Consider the following 21,243-nt stretch of genomic DNA (forward strand, 5'->3'; position numbering starts at 1 on the left):
CTCCCTGTCTGTAAGGTGGAAGCTATACCTCCCATTTGCTGGACTGTGATGAGAGAATGAAATTTAACAGAGGATATGGAAGTGCCTGGAATAGGAAAAGGAGGTTCCCACTGGGCAGCTCAGGGCAGAAACTACCAGCTTCCTGGAGGCCTGGCAGCCCGGGGAATGTCCGTTTGGCAGAGGAAAGAAGGAGGTGGGGGCAGCCAACAGCATGACCCGAAACACAAACAGTCCCCAAAGAGGGGCCGAAACTCTCAAGTTGGTGAAAACACGCTTGTCAGGTTTCTGTCCTGCCTCTGAGCAGGACGGGGGAGGGCGGCCCAGGCTGGTCTCAGTTGGCAGTGGCCCCTAGTGGCTGGCGTGCCTGGAACCCTTACATGCTCCTGGGCATGCATCCAGCCAGAGGTGGCCCTGGGTGCCCCAGTGTCCAATTGTTTATCAGCCAGGACACTCCCTCTAGAACTGGAGGTTGTACCTTAGGGTCGGGTGCCTGGACCCATGGAGGGAGCCCCATGTTCCCATCTCTCTGCAGGGCTGCCCAGTGGCCCGGTTAGGCAAGCTCTCATGAGACCTGGAAGGGCAATGTGGAAGCAAGCATTAAAACAGACAACACGCATGTCCAGGGACCTGGGAGCTTCACCTTCTCTCCTGCTGTCTCAGTTTGAGTCCAGGCAGGATACAGAATTCCCTCCATACAGGCCCAACAAAATGTAGTTTTAATGACTTACAGAGGTGTGGTCAGGACCACTGGACTCTACAGGGCAGGGTGAAGCACAAGACTAGCCCAGTGGGGTGCTATTGCCTCCCTAGCCGCAGACACCACCTCTGCTTAATCTAATTATGAAAACGAACAAGACCACATGCTTATAAAGCCTTTTGTTAACGTGCAAATTCTCAAGGAAGTGAGGGAGAGTGAGCGGCTGTGCATCCTGACCAGGCCAGCAGGGGAATGTGGCCGCGGGGGAATATGTCTGGGCTTCCAGAGCTCTCACTCTACAGCTAAGTGGTATGTCACCTGGGACAAATCCATTCTCATTGAGCCCCAGACTTTGATGATGAAGGACTGAATTAAGTGACAATTGTGTTTAGTTGTATTTTTTTTGTTTTTTGAGTTACAAATCTCAGAAATTCCAACTCAAACTGGATTGACCAAGGAGAATGTTTATTGGCTCTCACAAGAGAAAGGGGGATGGCTCTCAGGTCTGGCTGTATCCAGGGTCTCAAACAATGCCATCTTTCTATCTTATGTCTCTGTTCTCTTGTGTGCTGCTCATTTTCACTTAGGTAGTTCCATGTGTGAACAAAGCCCAGAGATGACTTAGACATTGCCCGTCCCTGGTAGGGATGGAGAAGGGGATCGGGGACTGCCTCCACCTGGGTCTCATCTGCTCCCAGAGCTGGGGGGAGGGGTGGTCTTTCTGCAGTTCATGAGCTCAGAGTGGGAAAGGGGTGGCTCCCTGGAGGAGCCAGGAGATGGAAAATGGGTGCTGGGCAGGCAAAAGTACTGATGTCACCACAGTAAGCATAGCTTCATGTTTGCACATATTTAAGTCCATCATTTCACCAGTTCTTAGCACCAACTCTTGGAAAAAAACACCCATCTCATGGCAAAGGCTGAGAGCTCAGAGTTGCCCAGGATTTCAGAGCACTGATCTGGGACTTTTTCTGATTCACCCCTCTGCCCCTTCTCTGATGCCCCTTTCATGTTTCATACTCCTGCAGTCCCGCACTGGCCAGGCAAGATCGCTGGTGCAGGGTGTGCATGCAGCCAGTCTCCCAATCAAATTCTGTGGCCCCTCCTGGTATCTGGGGACAAGGGGAGAACAGGGGCACCACCCCCTCACCCCCACCCCGCCCAGGAAACTAAGCTCTGTTCTCTGGGCCCATGCCCCCACTGGTGACGTCATCCGCACACAGAGCCATTGTCTGCAGAATGTCTTCCTCTCTACGAGGCTGTGGTGGGGGGTTGGGGTGGGGGCAGGGAAAGACACCAGGAGGGGCCAGCGGGACGGGAGAGGATCTCTCTAGGCAATGAACAGAGCTGGCAGAAACATCTTCCCAGAACTAGCATGGCCACAGAGAGCTGAGAGCACGGACCAGAACCAGTACCCATTCTTGTCCAGGCCCCAGTTTACTCATTTGTACACGAGGAACTTGGGCTAAGAACTTTCTAGCTCTAAAACTCATTGACAAAGGGTCAATTTCCTCATACTATAAAATGTTCCCACAAATCAATAAGAAAAAACACCCCCAAAGAGAACTGGGCATTGGGCATAAGCAGGCCATCCTCCCCTCCCCTAAAAAAACGCTTTAAACAGTTAACAACTAACATGAAAAAAAGTTCAAACTCAGTGGCAAAGAACTGCAAGTAAAACCAACAAAGCAATATCCTTCCACCAATCATGTTGATACAGATGATCTCATTCCAGGTGTGTGAGGGGTGGGGGATGGGCACTCAGGCACTTGGAGGAGGAGTAGAAACAAACAGGTGCTACTTTCCTTCTGGAGGGTAATTTGTCAGTATGTAATAAAAGCCTTAGAACATTGTGGGCTCGTGATTCCACTTTGATTTCACATCTAGAACTTTTTCTAAAGGCAAGAATTATGAATGTTTGCAAAGGTAGTTTGGCAAAGCATACAGTAGGCAGAGAAATATTCTAAAATCATAGATCCTGCCTCCTTCCTCCCCATCCCTTAAAATACTCCAAGCGTTTCTTGTCAAGTTTAGAATAAACCCAACTCCTGGCCTTGCTCTCTTTCTCTCTCCCTTTCCCCTTCCTTATCACCCTGCTCGTCTCCTTTCTGTTCCTCAAATTTCCCAGGCTTGGTCCAGCCTCAGGATGTTTGCATGGGCTACTTCCTCTGCCTGGGATGCTCTTCTCCCTGGAATGTGAGCCCCATCGGGGAGGGTCTCTGTGTTAGCTCCCTGCTGGTTCCGTGCCCTGCCCCCTGTTAGCAGTAGATGTTCATTGAATAAATAAGCAATTGAGAGCAGGTGCGACTTGAGTTCAGGCTCCGCCACTGATTAGCTGTGTGATCTTGAGCAAGTTCTTTCACCTCTCTGAGCCTTGGGCTCCTCTGGTGTGAAGTACAAATAGAAGAACTACCCTGTGGGGTTCTTAACAGGATTAATTTCGGTAAAGCATATAAAGTCTGGCACAATGTGAGCCCTCAAAAACTATTTGTGATAGTTATGGTTGTTTCCAAAATATTATCTGTAACTGTCCTGATGTGGGTTGAGGAAACTCCTCTGGGGAGCCTGGAGAATGCATCCACCAAAAGCTTGTTGTAGAAATCAACCTGTGAACATGAAAGTGGTTAAAGATATACTGTTTACTCATTTATTTCACCATGATGGGTATGTATGCCTCCTCAGAAAAATTCAAGCCACAAAGTGAAAGTCTCCTGCAGGTCAAGTTTCTCATCCAAATTTCATGCTATATTAAATGAAAAAGGCAGGTTAAGGGACTTCCCTGGTGGCACAGTTGTTGAGACTTTGCCTGCCAATGCAGGGAACACGGGTTTGATTCCTGGTCCGGGAAGATCCCACATGCTGCGGAGCAACTAAGCCATGTGCCACAACTACTAAGCCTGTGCTCTAGAGCCCACAAGCTGCAACTACTGAGCCTGTGTGCTGCAACCACTGAAGCTCGCTTGTGCCTAGAGCCCGTGCTCCGCAACCAGAGAAGCCACCACTGAGAAGCCTGAACACTGCAATAAAGAGTAGCCCCTGCAACTAGAAAGCCCACTCACAGCAACAAAGACCCAGCTCAGCCAAAAATAAATAAATAAAATTAAAAAAAAAAAAAACTATAACTTAAAAAGAAAGGCAAGTTAAAAAACTTAACATGCCTGGTATGAACTGACTTTAAAAAAATAAAATATATTAATATATACTCATAAGGGAAAGCCTGTAGGATTTACATTTAAATTGTTAAGGTTGGGGATTTCCCTGGTGGTCCAGTGGTTAAGACCCGGTATGGGTTTGATCCCTGGTCAGGGATTTAAAATCCCAAAAGCCACATGGCGTGGCCAAAAAAAAAAAAATTGTTAAAGTTGTTTGGCAGAAGAGTAGATACTGCTGACATTTTTCATAGACAGCTTTGGCTTTTCTGTAGTTTCCTCATTGTCTATCTGTTACTTTATAGAATCTGAAAAAGCCTATGTAACAGTTAAATAAACCTCCCCACTCCTCTCACCTGCTACCATTTGGCTACGTGATTCCCAGGGCCCCTTGTGAAGACTCAGGTGTCTTATGTTGTCTTAGGCAGCATTACTGAGGCTGGGAGTTGTGCCAGGGACCCCAGTAAACATTTTCAGTAAACACTGAAGTGTTGAAGAGATGGTGCCTTCTGGTCCTGGGGTTAGGCGCTTTCCTGAGAAGAGTCCTAGATTGGCAAGAAGAGTGTGTTAAGCTAAGCATAAGTTTGGAACTCAGGCCACCTTGGGCATCAGTGAGGACAAAAAACCCAAACCAAACCAAACCAAAACAAACAAAAATAATAACTCACAATGGCTTAAGAAATAAAAGGAGTTTATTGGTACATGTAACTGGGAGAGCTTCAGGCACAGCTGGATCCAGGTGCTCAAATGGTGCTGTCCAGAATCTTTGAGGTTCTATACTCCTCTGCTGGCTCTGCTCTGAGGCAGGCTCTCTTTTGTGGTGGTGAGATGAACCACCAGCAGTTCCAGAGTCACATTCCAGTAGCTCAGCAATCTCAGCAGGCACAGGGCTTCTCTCTCCTTGGGAGTCCAGAAAAATCACAGGGAGTCCCTGATTGGCCAGATTTGGGTTTTCTGCCCACCCTTGGAGGGCGCTGGGTTTCTGATTGGCTGGGTTTTGGGTCACGAGATCATTTGGCCACCCAGGGAATGGGGCCAGCTCTACCAGAATCCATGGACTGGGAGGAAAGGGGGGTCTTGTTCTCATGGGACAAGGGGGTCTATTTGCAGAGGGCAGATATCCTCTCCACTAGCTGAAGGCTGTGCTTCATGAAGCACAGAAATGCCCTTTATCAGGAAAGCTAGATTAATCACAACACCCTGCCCTTAGTTCTTCCAAAGTGCAGAAGAGGGGGCCCCAGAGGGGAGGGGAGATGGCATGGCATGTGTGGTGAGAGAGGGTGGGGTGGAGAAGTCCTGCCTGGGCATCAGTTTAAACACTCAGTGAGTGGGACTTCCCTGGTGGCGCAGTGGTTACGAATCTGCCTGCCAATGCAGGGGACATGGGTTCGTGCCCTGGTCCAGGAAGATCACACATGCTGCGGAGCAACTAAGCCTGTGCGCCACAACGACTGAGCCTGTGCTCTAGAGACCTCAAGCCACAAAAAAAAAAAAAAAAGAAAAGAAAAGAAAGAAGAAAAAGACTCAGTGAGTGACTGTGGCCCGATCCACCCTCTGTCCAGGCCTCAATGTCCCCATCTGTAAAAGAAGCTTAATCTGGCTGAAGTCGACAGGTTTTAGGGTGGTGCTGTGTAATTTTTTGATGAAATTATTGGGGTATAGCTGCCCCTCCCTTTCCACTGACTCGGAATAATTTCTTAATGGAATCCAGTTTATTGCTGTGATCCATGCTGGCAGGGGAATGATATAGTTTTTCCAGGAGGGGCCTGTTAGGTTGGCTGCAAGAGAAGGGGAGTTTGGAGGCTATTTCTGGCAAAGAGTGAGGTGGGTGAACAATGTAGGGGTGGGAGGGGCAGGAGCACTTGGGGAGAAAACCTGAGCTGGGGCCTCGTGCTCAAGATCTGGAAAGGAGGGCTGGCGCTGCGGACGAGGAGGGGCTGGGCCCCCCGGGTCAGCAGGGTGAGGCCTCGGCAGCTGAGGAAGGGAGCTGGTGGCACAGGAATGTCCCTCTTCCTGGCACCTGTCCCCGGGCTGGTCGACCTTTAACCCCATCCCACAAACACTCCTGGAGAGAAAGGCAAGGAGGGACGCCTCCTTAGTGCCCACCAGGTACCTGCACCTAAAACAGAGATATAGGTAACAGACTATTGAGAGCCTGCCGTGGACTGTTCTAAGTGTTTACGTGGATCAGCTCAGTCAAGCCGTGCAGTTGTGTGAACCAGGCATGGCTATTAGCCGCATTCTGCAGATGGGAATGTGGGCTCAGAAAGGTGAAGTGACTTGCCCAAGGACACACAGCCTGAGAGTGATGGAGCCACACTCAGCATCTGGGTGCCTGTTAGGATGGGCAGTCTGGAGTCAGAGGCAAGGTCACAGAGGTTAGGACACAAGTGCTGGGTGAGCCAGGGGTGGAAGGAAACTCAGTCACCTTGAGGAAGGAGGGTGGAAATCTGGAAAAGGCAAGCCTTAACCTGTGCCTTCAAGGATCTGTGCAATTTGAACAGGATGAAATGTGCAGAGAAGGGTTTTCCAGCGGGAGGGAACAGCACAAGCAAAGGCATAGAGGAAGCAAGTGCCGGGAACATCTGGGACAGAGCAAGCAGCCTGGCAGGGGCTCTGCCAGCGCTTTGTGGGTCACGAGGCCACTTGAGCAGTGGGCCAAGGGTGGTACTGCTGTGTCCTGAGAGTGCCTCGAGGCCTGGAATCCCCAGGATAGCTGAGAGGAGGCTGTGTCCAACCCCTTTGTGTGGTTTCACGGATCGAGGGGCAAAAGCCAGCAGCCTCAGGCCCCTGAGGCAGAACTAGAGGAGCTGGAGGGGCAGGAAGCCCTGCTTCTCTCGGGTGTACATGGAGGAGTCCACTGCAGCCTGGGCGGCTGTGGATGGACAGGAAGCTGGCCATTCCTTCCCGTGAGCCAGAGGAGAATGGCCTCTATGTGAGCCACAACAAAAAGGCTTTTCTGCCAAGTCACAGGGGGAGGAAGCGGCCAGCTCAGCCCTGCCCCAGCCTGAAAGGAGGCTCTGTTGGTGACCCTGGGGTCTTCAATGTCTAGAAAGTGTGAGGAGGGAAGGCCAGGGTGGGCAGGGGCCTCCTCGTCCCTGCTGGTTTCTCCAGCAGCATGGGGGTGGGGGTGGGGGGCGCTGGGCTGCTGTGCAAGTCAGTCTGTCTGGGTTCTAATGGGCCATTTCCTGGCTGTGTGACCTTGGCCAAGTCACTTCACCTCTCTGAACCCCGCTCTTCTCAGGAGTGAAATGTAAGCAGGGAGGGTGCGGAACGACTGGAGCTGTGATTGCACGTAGAGCACTCGCCAGCATGTACAGCCACCATCATCCTTCCAGCAGCCGGTGGGGTCGGCCGTGTGGTTCCCACCCTTGAGGTTTAAGTACCCGTAGCGCTCGGGCTGAAGCCCAGGATGTTTTGGACTCTTAAAACCCCAAGCTGTGCAAAAGCAGAGGAAAAGAGGCTGGAAGGAAATACGCCAAGCTGTCAACACTGCTGGGGGAGTGATGGCAACTTATCTCTTTCTTCTTTTTGTTTATCTGTAACGTCTGGCTTGTTTTACTTGGGAATTAGCAAAATATAAAGAAACAAAACGTGCTGAGGGAATGGGGGCTGGGAGGGGCCGAGGTGAGTTTAGGTTACAGCTTGATTTAAAAAACCCAAATACTTTAAAGACGTGGGCTTCTGTTTAATCCTGGGGAGGAGGGGGCGGTCACGGGGACTGCTGGGCTGTGTGGGGACGGGGAGGCAGGGCCCAGGTGCTTCACCTACCCCTTGTCCCTCAGGAGACTTTCACACATGGGGGACCCACGCAGGGATAAACCGGGCTCTTGAGATAGGCTGTTCCTTCAGCCGCTGGGTTTCTTTGAGATGCTACCAGAAAGCCTGGGGCTGGAAGGCTCCTCAGGCAGCTTCCTGAGGAGGTGAGGCCTGTGCCAAGTCTCTCCTCTGGCTGGGCTCTGCGGAAGAGCTCAACGAGAAGGCCTTTCATCCTGTCCTCTCTCGTCCCTGTGTCCCCACACCGCCCTCCACCTGCCTGGTGACCTCTGGGCTTCTGGGCGACCCCAAGGCTTCAGGCAGGAGGCGGACCTGCTGGGGTCCCGTGGCTTCTGCCACAGGAAAGCTGACGAGACAGCAACCACCTGCCCCCCACCCCCCGTGCCGCCCACCAAGGCCCCTGGGGTGGCGGACGCACACAGGCTGTTTCCTAGCCAAGCCTGAGAGGCCTTTGGTCTTCCCAGGGCCAGCATGTCCTACTCTCTTCAGCCAGTTTTCAACACAAAGAGAGGAAAGGGTGGGATGAAGGGGCTGTGCAGCTGCAGGGGAGGGTGAGGCCTGCAGCAGGCTGGAGGACCCTGGCCCGCTCCGCGAGCCAGCATCGCAGTGCTAGGTGCGCAGGCCAGCACCCAAGAAGCTGCGCCTGAGGTCGGGCAGAGCGTACAAGGCTCACCACCACGCGGAGACCCAAGGGCAGAGACGCCTGTCTCCTGGGTACCACCTGCCCCTCACCCAGGGTGAGGTTTTCTGCTTCTTCAAAGAGGGCAGATCCTGGGTGGCCCCTCACCCTCTAGGCAGAGCATGGGGTAAAGGGAACTTTTGGAATCCACGTGGCATTGTGTCTCATCTCTTCCTGTCCAAGCTGGGTCTTCAGTCTGCCCAGAACCCGTCTGGACGGGTGGGAAGGCTGAGTGGCCTGGACTGGTTCTCCCACCCTTCCCAGACATGCAGGGTGTGCGGGAAGCTGGGTGTCCTTTCTCACCGTGAATGAATGGCCGGTAAATTCCCCACCCCTTCTGTGCCCAACCCCGGCAGGGCCACCCCCAGTCCTCTGCCTCACCCTCCTCTGGTCTATTGAAGGCAGCAACCTCCCTTCCCCGGAGATCTGCCCCTCCCTGGGCCACTGGGAAGGAGCCCCCACAGAACTGGGAATGAGGTCTCTTCGGCACAGGGCGGGGGGCAAATCCCCGATCCCAGCCTGGACCATGCCTCACCCCCCCCACCCCCAGTCACCTGCAGCCCCTCCAGCTGTAAGCTCCAGCCCAAGGCCTCTTACAAAGGAGGCACACTCGCCGGCCGCACAATTTAATCAGTGCAGATTATTTACAGAAAGAAACATATGAGGGTGGACACGGACCCCCCTCGCCACCCCCCTTGGCTGGCTTTCTGGTGGTTCTGAGGATGGAGGGGGAGGAAGCTGCTGGACCCACGCTGGGGGCCAGCCCATGAGGACCCCCTCCCCCCAGGGGCCTCCGAGATTCTGGGTGGCAGACCCGCTCGCTCAGGGCTGCAGGGGAGCAGAGGGGACAGAGCCGGCTGTACAGTACCATTGCCCACAGCAGCCTCGCCTCCTGCTTACCTTGGGAAGGAAAAGAGGGAGAAATCATGTCCACTTTCAGGGCTGAGCCCAGGATGGCAGGGGCAGGGGTGGTGGTGGTAGTCTCCAGGCTATGATGGACTCCTCTGGGGGCTCCACAGCCCTGTCCCACAGCCTGTGTGAGGGGATGAGATGCTGACTGCTCCCTACCAGTGTCCCTGGGGGCACGGACCTGGGAGGGAGGAACCCCTGAAGCCTGGTGGGCACACATCTGTGGACATCTACCTCTCCAGCCTGGGCACCCGTCAGCCCCGTCTTTCCCTGGATAGCCAGGACACTAGCAGCTGAGCCTGAGGCTGGTGGAGTTCTTAGACCCCTGAGGATGGTGACGTGGGTGACGGAGGGAGGGAGAAGGCTCACGGAAAGAGCCCAGCTGGGTCATAGCTCAGAGAGGAGAAAGTGGGCGGGGGCTGGAAGCCCAGCCTGGGGGGCGATGCAGATGCTACCCTTGGGGGAGGGGCCTTAGCAGACCCCCTTTGGTCCTTGGTAAGGCAGGCCCAGGGCCCCTTCTCCAGAGAGGGAAGGAGGTGTGGGCTCAAGGGGTACGTGGGAGCTGGGGGCTGCTGGCCCCGTGCTGGCCAGGGGCGGGGTCGTGTTCTTAGGCACCTGGAACCCAGGCTGCTGGGGTTATCAGAGGTGGGCTGGGAAGGAACCAGATCTCAATAGGACTCACTCTTGATCAGCGGCCACTTCCCCCTCCCTGCCCCCTCGGGCCTGGGGCTGCCACCAAGTGAAAACTCTTTCTAAGACCAGAAAGACTCGGGGGCTGGAAACCAGTTAGGCCCCAACAAGCTCCCTCGGTTCTGGCCCTGGTGCTGAGGCTGAGGCACAGCCCGACAGCCCTTCAGCCGCTCTGCCAACTGGGCCTCCTGACCCTCTGCTCTCCTGGCTGCGCCAGAGGTGGGTGGGAGCCTAATTCCCTGTCTGGTGCAGAACTACATTTAGAAAATTCTAACCCCCTGCCCTGAGGGACCGCCCCGGTCAGGAAAGTAGGAAGAAATGCTCAATTAGTGTGCAAAAAAAAAAAAAGATACCTGGGCATAAATAAACAAGGGGGCAGGGCTGGCAGGGATGTCGGAGGGCCTGGAAGGGCCCCCACCCAGGGGCTGAGGGAGCCACCGAAGGCTCCAGCTGAAAGGCCCCAGGAGCCGTCTCGGAACCACAGGCGCGGCCAGCCTGGCCCCTTAGCACCGTGAGGAGCAGGAGGGGCTGGCGCGGGCGGTCAGACCCACTCCTGCAGGGAGCGCTTGCAGTAGAGGAGCATGCGGGGCGCGCCCTTGCGCTGCATCTGCACCAGGGCGTAGGTGAGGCCCAGCACGCACAGCAGCAGCAGCAGCGGTGGCACCAGCACCATCACCATGTTCACCGTCCGAGTCACCTCCTCCATCTGCACCACCACGCGGCTGCCCCCGTCCTCGTCCGTGCCCTCCCCGAAGTCCCCCCCTCCGCCGCCGCCGCCGGGGCCCGCCTCGTGGCCCTCCTCGCCGTCACCGCCCGCTCCCGGCTCTGCACCCCCGTCGGGGTTGAAGGGCGGACGGGCCACGTCGGGCCATCGCGGCCCTGGCTCCACGTGTTCTTGGCAGCCCATGAAGTCCCGCAGGATGGACTTGGGGTAGCCGGGCTCCATGCGCAGGCGCTCGTTGTCAAACTTCCAGTATTTGGTGCCCTTATAGAAGTAGGTGTAGGCTGTGGGGGGCAAGCAGGCCGGAGTGGCATCAAGCTGGGGCCCACCCAACGGTCAGAGACCTCGAGGAAGACCAGGGTGAGCTGAAGGGGCTCTAGCTTTAAAACACCATCCTCTTCTCTTGCTTCCCCGGGCATTTTGAAGTCTGTCCCTTCCCAACTTACAGGAGCCAGACCACGCTCAGAGAAGAACAGGGTTTAGGTCAGGGGCACGACTAGAATCCTGTGATCCTGGCTGGGCTGACACGGACTAGGGCAGCACAAAGAAGGGTCCTATAGCCTGCTGGGCTGGGGGCTACAGTCAGGGTACCCAGGCTTGGCTTCCCCCTGCACCAGAGAGGCCAGTGTCTTGCTCAAGGCCACACAGTCAGCCTGTATCAGACCTGGAGAGGAGCCTGATGCCGCCTCGGACCAGATCTCTGCTCATGTCCCTTTAACTCCAGGAAGGACCAGCTTTGAACCACCAGGTGCATCGCTACTCAGCTGAGCACAACGAGGTCAGAGCAGCTGCAGAGTGAAGCTATCAGCATGGAAGCCGTGTGCTCCGCCCGAGCGTTAGCAAAGCCAGCCAGGTCTCCCCTGCGTCCCTGAGGACCCAGAGGCTGAGCACCAGGGCTGCTGGGTTTTCTTAAACTCACCAGAGACCCTGCTGGAGAAATAAAAGCCGCAGCTCCCTGTTGCTCCGTTATAATGACAGAGATCAGACTTTCCTGCCAGGTGGGGAAGGGGGCACCCTGGCAGGACGCTTGCTCTCACTGCTCTGAGCCAAGCTCACCCCCCACTCCTGCCAGGCTCAAGGCTCTGCAGGGAGCAGGGCAGCTCTAAGCACCAGCTCTGGACACAGGCAGGCCTGGCCGGATTCCTGACTCCACAACTTCCTTTCTTTGGGATTTGGGGCCCTTTACACAAGCTCTCTTTGGCTTCTGTAAATGGTGCAAGCGGTAACCTGGCACAGTTGTGTCCCCCATGCATGCCACCTCAATGCTGGTGACCTCAGGCCAACCCTGTCCCCTGTGTGTGGAGGAGGGGGATGGGGCGTGCGGGGCGGACTGGGAGGGGCTGGTCCTGGTACCTGCATCATGGCTCAGGAAGGCCCCTTTAGGGGAGGCAGGGACCCCCTGCCACACGCTGATGGGCTTGGGGTAGCCGGGGTCTCCACGCTGCGTGTCCTCATTGAAGCGCCAATACCTGTGACCAAAAGCACCAGACTGGGGGCCGGCTTGGGCCTGGCACCTGGTCTGCACAGGCCATGGGTTCTTTCTGGGTGGGCCTGAGGGTGGGGGCCCAGTGGGGGCCTTTGCCCTTTAGAGGAGGGGTGCTTACCTGTCCTCCTGGAAGAAGAAGGTGTGACCTGTGGGCTCCCACCAGATGGCTGTGTCGATGCGGTCGTAGGGGATGCCCAGGCCGTAGCTGGTCAGTGGCTGTGGGTAGCCAGGCTCCAGGTTCGCTTCTCGGAAGAGCCAGTAGCGGTCACCTGCGGGAGGGGCCAGGGGTGGGTAAGGACAGGCCTGGGGCTGCTGGGGGTGTGCAGGAAGGGGGCACGGGGAGTGAGATTCTGGACCCCCAAATCTGTTCACACCCATTGCCACACTCACCACACACCCACACTCACATCCTTGTACACAGGACAGGCACTGACACCTACACACCCATGACAACACACAGTGCAACTCACCCGCATATCACACACACCTGACACTCACGGACACCTGTGACACACCCATTTACACACATACACGTCACCCGGTCACAACGGTACACACACCACACACTCAGTCGCACTATAGACAGGCCTCCATTCCCACTGGAACACCCACCCTCCACACAGTGCATGCATAGAGAGAGGGAAAAGGGGGAGCCCGGCCTGGCCTCTGGGTCTGGGGGCTGCATCCCTGGAGCATCCCAGTGCATGGCCCAGGGCTCCTCACTTTTCGTGTGGACCCAGCCCTGTGCTTGGGGAGTTCCTGCCTGGTTGAGGCTCAGGCCAGCGGGGCTGGGGACAGAGCTGACCCATCAGGGGGGCTGCCCTCAGCCATCCCCGGGGGGGTGTGGCACAGGCCCCAGAGGGAGGGCTGGGGGTAGGGAGCTCCGTTGTCTCCACAGACACAGGAATCCTGCCCCAGGGTGAGCTCGGAGACCTATTCTTATGAGAAAGGGACGAGAAAGGGGCAAGGAAGGGGCACAGGACGCAAGAAAGGTGGCTGATGCGGCAGAGGCCCCGTGCTGCGGAAGGTGGACACTTGCCTCCAGTCAGAGCAGCCTCTGCCTCCTGAGTCCTCCGGTCTCTGTCTACCTCCCCAAGCCCTGCCTTGCTGCCAGGGGGACTCATCCCTCGCACAGTAAGCCCACAGTGGGCCACAGGATGAGATGTGCACGTGGCCCTTCCCTCTCCTCTTCCCTCAGGCTGGGCAGGGTCAGAGGTCAGGCCAGAGGTGAGGGCAGGAAGGCTGCCCAGTCCCCTCCCTCCCACCTGCCCCAGCTCACCTTTGAAAAAGACAAAACGCCCATCTTGGCGCTCGTAGGCGGCACTGATGTCACTGGGCAGACCGCGCCAGAAGTGGCCGATGGGCATGGGGTAGTTGTCCAGGACGCGGTTGTGCCGGACCCGCCAGAACCAGCGGCCCTGGGGAGGGTGTGGGGGTGAGCGGGCACCGCACGCTCGCGGCCTAGGCCTCGGGGAGGCCCCCTCCCCCACCCCTGCCCGGGTCAGGGAGGGTCCAGGCGGAGGCGGCTTAGGAAGCCCGGGTGGCACTAGGGAGAGAGCCCCGGGTGGGGTGTGGACGCCTAGGCTTATCGTATGACCCTGGCAAGTCCCTCATCCCTCGGGCTGGTGGCTTCTTGGTCTTGGGGTCTGATGGCTCCCAAGGGCTGCTCAGCAAGGGGGGTGAGGTAGGGCAAGGGTCTGGGGGAGAAGCGGGAGAGTGCTCTCTGCTCTGAGCCTGGGCCAAGGGGCTGGGGAGGAACAGGCAGGGGCCAGACCTTGAACACAAACATCTCCCCACGCAGCATGGCCACCGTGTCAAAGTCCCCGTCGCAGATGTTGGGGCCGTACTGGTCGGGCCGCTCCGTGGCTCGAGGCTGCGCTGGGGGGCCTGGCTTTGGGGGCCGCTCCGGCTTCCCGCCTGGGGGAGGTGGTTGAGGGGGCCTGGGGGGCCGGTGGTCTGGCCGGCCTGGCCGCCGGGGGGTCACAGTGGGAAGGGGCCGGGTGGGCTGTGGCTGGCCATCCGGGGTGCCTGCAGAGGGCGGGAGGGGGACGTGAGGGGGTAGCCCCGGAACCCAGGCGGAAAATGCCAGGTTCTCCTACTCGGAACCCTGGGAGCCTGGGGTCCCCAGCCTGGGGGCAGACCTGTGCTCCCTGGGCAGCCCACCCAGGCGGAAGGCCGTACGTGTCCACAGCAGATCCCTCCCCCACACCGCCATCATCCTTAGGAGGACCTCCACCCTCCTCCGCACAGCCCCTTCCTTGAGCTCCCCACACTGGGCTTGGGTCGCTGCGCCCTAAGGCCGCCCCTGGCTCCACCTTCCCTCGGGGATGTGCGCTCAGGATGCCAGCCTGCTCCAGGGGAGGATCCAGGAGGCAGTGGACACAAGCAGAGGGAAGAACTTGGTTCCCAGGTGGCCAGGAACAGAGTGAGGGCTCGGGGTGGCCCTGACCCACCAAACTGGCCCTCAGGAGACCTCCCCAGGGGAGGCCTTCTCGGGTGGGGCCTGGTGGTGGTGGTGGTGGGGAGGACGGTGCTACCTGCCTCAAAGGCACTGGGAGGTGATAAACCAGAAACACTCAGGGGAGAGCCTGGGACAGGCTCGGGCTGGGAGTGACAGTGGGAGGAATGGGGTCCTGGGACCCCAGGGACACTCTCAGTCTAATCACTCAGATTGAGGAGGAAAGGGGGGCAGTGAGGGGCCCTGGGGCCACCGTGACAGCTCTGGGTGAGGGCCCTGAGGGAGGGCCTGGCCCTGGAGTCGGCCAGCTCCGGTTTGGCTTCTAGCACCATCATGTACTCACTGGACAATGCGGACAATCATGAATCCTCTCTGGGCCTCAGTTCCCTCATCTACGAAATGGGGGTAGCGGTCGTACCCATGCTCGTAGGGCTGGGGGTTGAGGGCAGACGTGCAGAGCCCACTGCCACGCCTGTGCCGCCCGCTCACCGTACAGCTGCTGGATGCCCCGGAGGTCGTCCTCGGGCAGCTGGAAGTTGTCGATGTCCATCCACTGGTAGAATGGTGCCATGATGGCGCTGGGGTTGCTCGAGTGCTCCAGCCCCAGCGCATGGCCCAGCTCATGCACTGCTACCAGGAAGAGGCTGTTCCCTGTAGTGGATGGAGGCAACACGGTCAGCTCTGGCCCAGCCCAGGACCTGGACACCCCATACCCTGTGGGCTGAGGGGGCCAGAGAGCCTAGTGTGCTCTACTCTTAGAAGAAACTGAGCTGCTCTGACTTCTGGGCCTCTAGCTTCCCCATCTGGAAAATGGGTACAATGATCCCACCACCCCTTGGAGATGATGGGCAGTAGACTGAGAGCAAGTGTCACTGTTCCCAAGGACCGCATGAGGGATGCTCTCCCCTCCCAGCCCTGCGGCTCTAGCTCTGCCGCCCGTCGTCACCCTGACCAGCTATTCTCACCATGCAGGTCAGTGCTGGAGAAGGTCCACGGCTCATCTGCATCGAAATGGGTGTCCCCGCCCAGACCAGGGCCAGGGAAATAGGCGTGGGCCAGAAAGCCACCTGTGCCATCAAACGGTGAGCTGTCGCCGTGGAAGCCAGAGGCAAAGAGTACCATGATGTCAGCCTCCTTCTGCCGCCGCAGCCGGATGTCCTCGTAGGGCACCTCCTGGAAGACCAGGGGCGTGGCCTGCTCCCACACGCGGAAGGCCCGGCGTACTGCCTCCAGCGAATGGTACCAGCCCAGCTTCTCTGTGTAGTTCTGGATGCTGCAGGTGGGCAGGGAGGTGTGTGAGTGAACCCATGGCCTGGGGCTGCTGTCCGCTGCTAGCACTCACTGGGTTGCGGGCGGGGACACACGGTCTCAAGGAAGGGGCATCAGATCTGAGCTGGTTCACGGACAACGCTCATCAATATCAACTATTAGTTTACTTTGACGTGGATTTGAAAAAAAAAAGAACTAACATGTCAAGCCCAGGAATTCATTAGGTCATCACTGAATAAGGTGGCATTGTGCCAAGTAAGCTTATTTTAAGAAAGGAAAACATTAAGTAATTAGAAGTATAGGTATATGTAGCCAAGAGAAAGACCTAGAAAGTGGGATATACATGGCTGCGGTTTGGGAAACCCAGGCCAAGCAGTTCTGAATGTTGGGGTCCAGGGTCAGGCTGACCTGAGTTCTAGGCTGGGCTCTAACACCTTCTGTGTGACCCTGGGCAAGTGACTTAGTCTCTCTGAATTTTAGTTTTATCATCTGTAAAATGGGAAAAGGAGAGCAGCGCTTTCATCATGGAGTCCCTGGGGGGATTAAATGACCTAACCCCTGTAGGACGTGTGCACACGTGAGCCTACACATGATAGAAGCATGATAAGGACTGTTATTTCCCACCTAAAGCAGATTAAGTGTCCGGGTGCTGGACAGATCTCCATCAAAGTTGGCTGGATCATGAATTCACCCTGGCGGCCTGGGTCTAAGTGACCTCGGGGGCTGTGCTTCCTCAGAAGATGGAGCTGCGGGTGGGGTCGTGGCTGGATTGGAACAGGAAGGGGGACCCTTGGGGACCGTCACATAGCTCAAGGCTCAGGGGGGTTTCTTGCCAAAGGACTCAGTGGAAAGGAGGAAGGTGCTGGAACCAGGGTCTGTGCAGGTGACTTCCTGCTTGCATCTGCCTGGATTCCGGCACCCCAGTCCTCCCTTACCTTTCAGACGCCTGAAGCCCCCAGTTTGCACAGGTGCAGGAGCCCATCTGGGTGAGAGGCCAGCCCTAGGTTGCTGGCGGGTGGGGGGGATGGTGGGAAGGAGGACAGAGCAGAAGCAGCTCAAAGCGTCCTGCCCTTCTCTGGAGGGAGACTGCCTGGGGGGGCGCAGCTGATCTCATCAGCGTGGGAGCGGGATTGGCAGGATTGGAGGGATTGGACGGCTAGGCTGGGCACCCTGCGGAGGGCTGCTGGGAAAGGAAGCCTTCCAGACGAGCCCACTGGGAAGCCTGAGGCCCCAGCCCAGACAGAGAGGGGCCAACTGCTTCTGGAGGATGCCCTGTGGGGACGCCACCCTGGGCAGCTGGGGTCCCTACCTGAACGTCAGGTGGTGGTTGTTCCACTTCCGCCCAGTGAGGGCGTAGCGCTTCCGCCGCCGCCGCAAATTGGCTTTCACGCGTACCCCGAACTGGTCTGGCACCCCACAGCGGGGCCGCTTCATCCACCTGGGTGCGCAGAGCCTCCCCTCAACACACCTGCCCGCTGGGCTCTGCCTCTTCCAGGCAGTCCACCATCTCCCACCCTCCACCACTGGCCTCCAGCTGCCCCTTATATGGGCGTGGTGGGGGTGGGGCGCTCTCAGCTTCGAGCTCCTCATCAGGAAAACGGTACAATGATCTTGTACTGAAAGACTGGGTGCCCAGCAGTGGCTCTGCAAAGGTGAGCCCCTTTTCAGCAGCATCGCCCTGGAGTGGAGGAGCATTACCCTGAGGCTTCTTATCCCTGATACCTTATGCTCTGTGCCTGCTCATCAAGGGTGTGGCTTTGGGTCACATCACCTCTGTCAGATTCAGAGCAAGGCCTAGCTAGGCAGCCACACGTGTGCATGTGTGCTGTGCCTCCCACGCCCATGCCTGCAGCAGACAGCACTAATCAATCCTATGCTCCTCGCTGCTGAGCTGGGCTTTGGCCTCAGGAGCTTTCTCAACACAAAGCAGCAGGCAGCCACTCCCAAACAATCAGAGCTAGCACAGAGGATCAAACCATACGCCATCTCTTATCTAGGCCACTCGTTTCTGGAAACTCCACATGCCAAGCCCTCATCAGAGCAGACGGAAAGGAGGGCAGGTGCCAGTGGGGTCTGGGAATGGCTCAGTGGAGGGACTCACGCCTTGGTCTCTTCGTCGAGCACACCCGTGACGGGGATCCCGTAGAAGCGCTGCATCTCGGCGAGGGCCGAGGCCAGGATCTGGGCGGAGCGCATGGTGGACATGTGGCGGCTGGGCTGGGGTAGGTAGCCGTAGAGCCGCAGCCAGTTCTGCAAAGGAGAGGCCACGACCTGGTCAGCAGGTCCTGGCACCGCTACCTCCAAACACGCACGGTCTGCATCCCACCACCTCTCACCTCCACCACCATCACCTCCCGCCAGGTAACTGTGTGAGCTTCTGTACTCCTCTTCCTGCTTCCACCTCCTACGGTCTGTTCTCATACAAGAGCCGGAACAAAAGGCCTTTACAAGTCAGGTCTGGTCAATCCTTTGCCTAGAACCCTCCAAAGACTCCCCATCTCAGGGGAAAAGCCAATTCTTACAGGAGCTCCCTGACCCCGAGTCAACTCTCAGACCTCACTCCATCACCCAGGTGGGCTTGCTCTTGCCTCAGGGCCTTTGCACTTGCTGTTTCTACTGCCTGGAGTACTCTCCCCACAGACATCTGCATGGCTCATGCCCTCATTTTCTTCAGGTCTCTGCTTCTTCATTTTATTGGGGAGTGGTGTTCTCTGACAAATGTAAAACAGACGCCCACCCACTGTACCCTGTGCTCCCTCTCCTGCTTCCCTGCACTTGTCACCATCTGACACACCGTATATTTCACCTAGGTGTTTATCGTTTGTCTTCTCCTCCTTCCATGAGGAGAGTCCACAGTCACTGTCCTTGTTACTGGGCTGGCCCCTGCAGGGTGGGGCCTCTACCATTCCAGGCAGACCACTGGGGACCCTACAAGGCTCAGAACCTCCTGAGTTCTCACCAAGTAGGAAAATCAGCCCCTTAGCGCTGCTCCCCAACAGACCCTAATAAGCCTTCTAGAAGGAAAGCAGATGGCTCTAGGCAGCCTGCCCAGGCCCGGAAGGGTGGGACAGGAGGCCTAAAGTCCAGTCCCTGCTCTGCCACAAACTGTTCTCTCTGGGCCTGAGTTTCCTCGTGTGCAAAACGGGAGCCATGGGGTTGTGGGGCTGGGTTGCCGGTGAGGTGCGAGACAGATGGACCTGGGAAAAGCAGCTGGGACACAGTGGGGGTGCCCGTCCCCTTCAGAACTTGCTGGACAAGCCTTCTCACCCATCCATCTGTCTGTCTATCTGTCCACCCACCCAGCCAGCCGTCCTGCCAAATGTTTCTGAGCACCCTCTCTGTGCCAGGCACCATGCCAGCTGGAGGCTGTGGAGGGGGCGGCTGAGGTGTCCTGACCTCCAAGCGTTTACATCTCCCTGGGGAGACCTGGTGCGCCCGCAGAGTGAGGAATTCACACCCGCAAGTCTGTGAGCAGACAGGACTACTGCAGCCAAAACCAGAGGACGAGGGGGGGGGAGCTTCCCCAGTGTCACAGTGGTTAAGAATCTGCCTGCCAATGCAGGGGACACGGGTGCAAACCCTGGTCTGGGAAGATTCCACAGGCCACGGAGCAACTAAGCCCGTGTGCCACAACTACTGAGCCTATGCTCTAGAGCCCATGAGCCACAACTATTGAGCCCATGAGCCACAACTATTGAGCCCACGTGCCACAACTACTGAAGCCAGAGCGCCTAGAGCCTATGCTCCACAAAAAGAGAAGCCACAGCAATGAGAAGCCACGCACCGCAATGAAGACCCAACAGCGGCCAATAAATAAATAAAATAAATTAACACATAAAAACAAAAAAACAAAAACCGCAGGATGGGATCCCCAATGAGCCAAGCTGAGTGGTGGTGAAGGAAGGGACTCTGCCTGCCCACTGGCTATGCGAGCACGGTGACCACTGTGGTAGGCTGGTGAGCACAGAGGCCAGGGACTGCTGTGGGCCTTGGCTACATGGAAGCATGTCCTTTGAACCTTTCCTTGTCTATCCTTGGTCTCTGTGAACCCCCAGAGTGAGGGGACCTGAAGGCCTGCTCTCTGAGACGCTCTGGAAGGTGAGGGCTGCACATCAAGGGCTCATGGGGCAGGACGGCAGCTGGACATGGTCGTTGCTCTGGGCAGACAGCCCTGTGTCAGCTGGCCTGGGCCACGCCCACATCTGCCTGCCACCAGGGTCACACCCAGCTCCTCCTGTACTGGCTCCCTCAGCGCCACCCGCTAGCCCAGCCCCGGCACCCGGCCACGCCCCCAGTGTGGATGGGCTGCCCACACACGGCTCCGAGGCCTCGAAGGACTGGCCGACAATCACAGAACAACGAGGCAGAGACACCGAGTCGGGAAACAGCCACGGCTCTGGTAACAGATCCCGGCCCAGCCACTTTGCTCCCTGTGCCTCAGTCCATAAAAGGGGGTTGCATCAGGACCTGCCTCATCGCATGGGGTTCCGTGAGAATGAAATGAGGAGGTCCACAGGAGTCCCTGGCACCGTGCTGGGCAGGGGAAAGGGCTCAATAAACGTGTTACTAACGACAGAGGCCGGTGGGGGGGGGTGGGTTGCTCCGAGGGTGGCAGCCTTTTGCCTCTACCAACACGGCTGAAGGCTCCAGGCTCCGAGAAAGCAGCCTCAGGTGGGGGCAGGGCAGCTGGGGGAGGCAGGAGCGCCCTGTGGCATCCCTCATGAACCCCCTCACCCCTCCAGCCCAGGACCCCTTCCTTCAGCTCCGCCAGACACTGGCAGTGTCACAGAGGCCTCCCCGTTCTTCCCAAGCATGGAAGCCTTTCCTGAGGCTCCCGTGTGTCTGGAAAGGGGGATGTCCACCACCCTTAATGGGCACGTTTGCCTGAAGGAGAGCTCTAGAAGGCGAGGCTGTGGTGCTCGGCCAGCTCCAACAGGGAAAGGAATCCAGCTGGAGATGGGGGGAGAACTGGGGCTGCTGCTGACAGAGGAGGGCACCTCTACATCACCTATTTGCATAAGGTAAAAATATCCCAGGGAGCGCAATCACAGGCCACCAAGGGGCTGATTAGCGGTGTCTGGCGAGTGACAGGAGGAGAGCAGGGTGGGGGAGGCTCAGGCTGGGGCCCCAGGGAGGAGAGGTAGGGGAGGGAGCTGGGCCTGTCTGCAGTGAAGAGCTCCAGAGCCCAGCGGAGCGGATGGGGCAGAGGGGCCCCTGCAACACTGGGCGCGGCTCGGGGGCTGTTGGGAAAGGCCCACGGCTGCCTGTGGACCCTCCTTCACACAGAGAAGCACCCTTGAGTCCCAGGGAAGCCAAGCGCTTCCATCTCCGTATCAGACAAGCCTTCCTGGTGACAAGTGTCTTGCGGCCACTGCCTGGGTAAAACGCTGAGGCTGAGGACTGGTGCCACA

At 57.5% G+C, this 21,243-nt stretch overlaps 1 protein-coding gene across 6 annotated transcripts in view; it reads right to left on the bottom strand.

Moving 5' to 3' along the window:
• Positions 1-8,909: 8,909 nt before the first annotated feature.
• MMP15 (matrix metallopeptidase 15) overlaps positions 8,910-21,243 on the bottom strand; it is a 36,956-nt gene continuing 24,622 nt past the window's right edge. For 2 of the 6 annotated variants that reach the window (XM_057711098.1, XM_057711096.1), the window contains 9 exons: positions 17,934-18,082; positions 17,142-17,270; positions 15,529-15,836; positions 15,053-15,214; positions 13,880-14,133; positions 13,385-13,523; positions 12,224-12,374; positions 11,973-12,088; positions 8,910-10,903 (listed from right to left, as the gene is read on the bottom strand). In XM_057711098.1, the coding sequence (XP_057567081.1) occupies positions 10,440-10,903; positions 11,973-12,088; positions 12,224-12,374; positions 13,385-13,523; positions 13,880-14,133; positions 15,053-15,214; positions 15,529-15,836; positions 17,142-17,270; positions 17,934-18,037 (1,827 nt within the window). In that variant the 5' untranslated portion in view covers positions 18,038-18,082 and the 3' untranslated portion in view covers positions 8,910-10,439. Of the gene's footprint in view, positions 10,904-11,972; positions 12,089-12,223; positions 12,375-13,384; positions 13,524-13,879; positions 14,134-15,052; positions 15,215-15,528; positions 15,837-17,141; positions 17,271-17,933; positions 18,083-18,168; positions 18,378-21,243 lie in introns of those variants that run through there. The other 4 variants (XM_057711097.1, XR_009049645.1, XM_057711094.1 and 1 more) reach the window with 4 other exon arrangements.

The sequence above is a fragment of the Hippopotamus amphibius genome, chromosome 16, assembly GCF_030028045.1.
Source record: "Hippopotamus amphibius kiboko isolate mHipAmp2 chromosome 16, mHipAmp2.hap2, whole genome shotgun sequence".
In the NCBI taxonomy this organism is placed as follows: Eukaryota; Metazoa; Chordata; class Mammalia; order Artiodactyla; family Hippopotamidae; genus Hippopotamus; species Hippopotamus amphibius.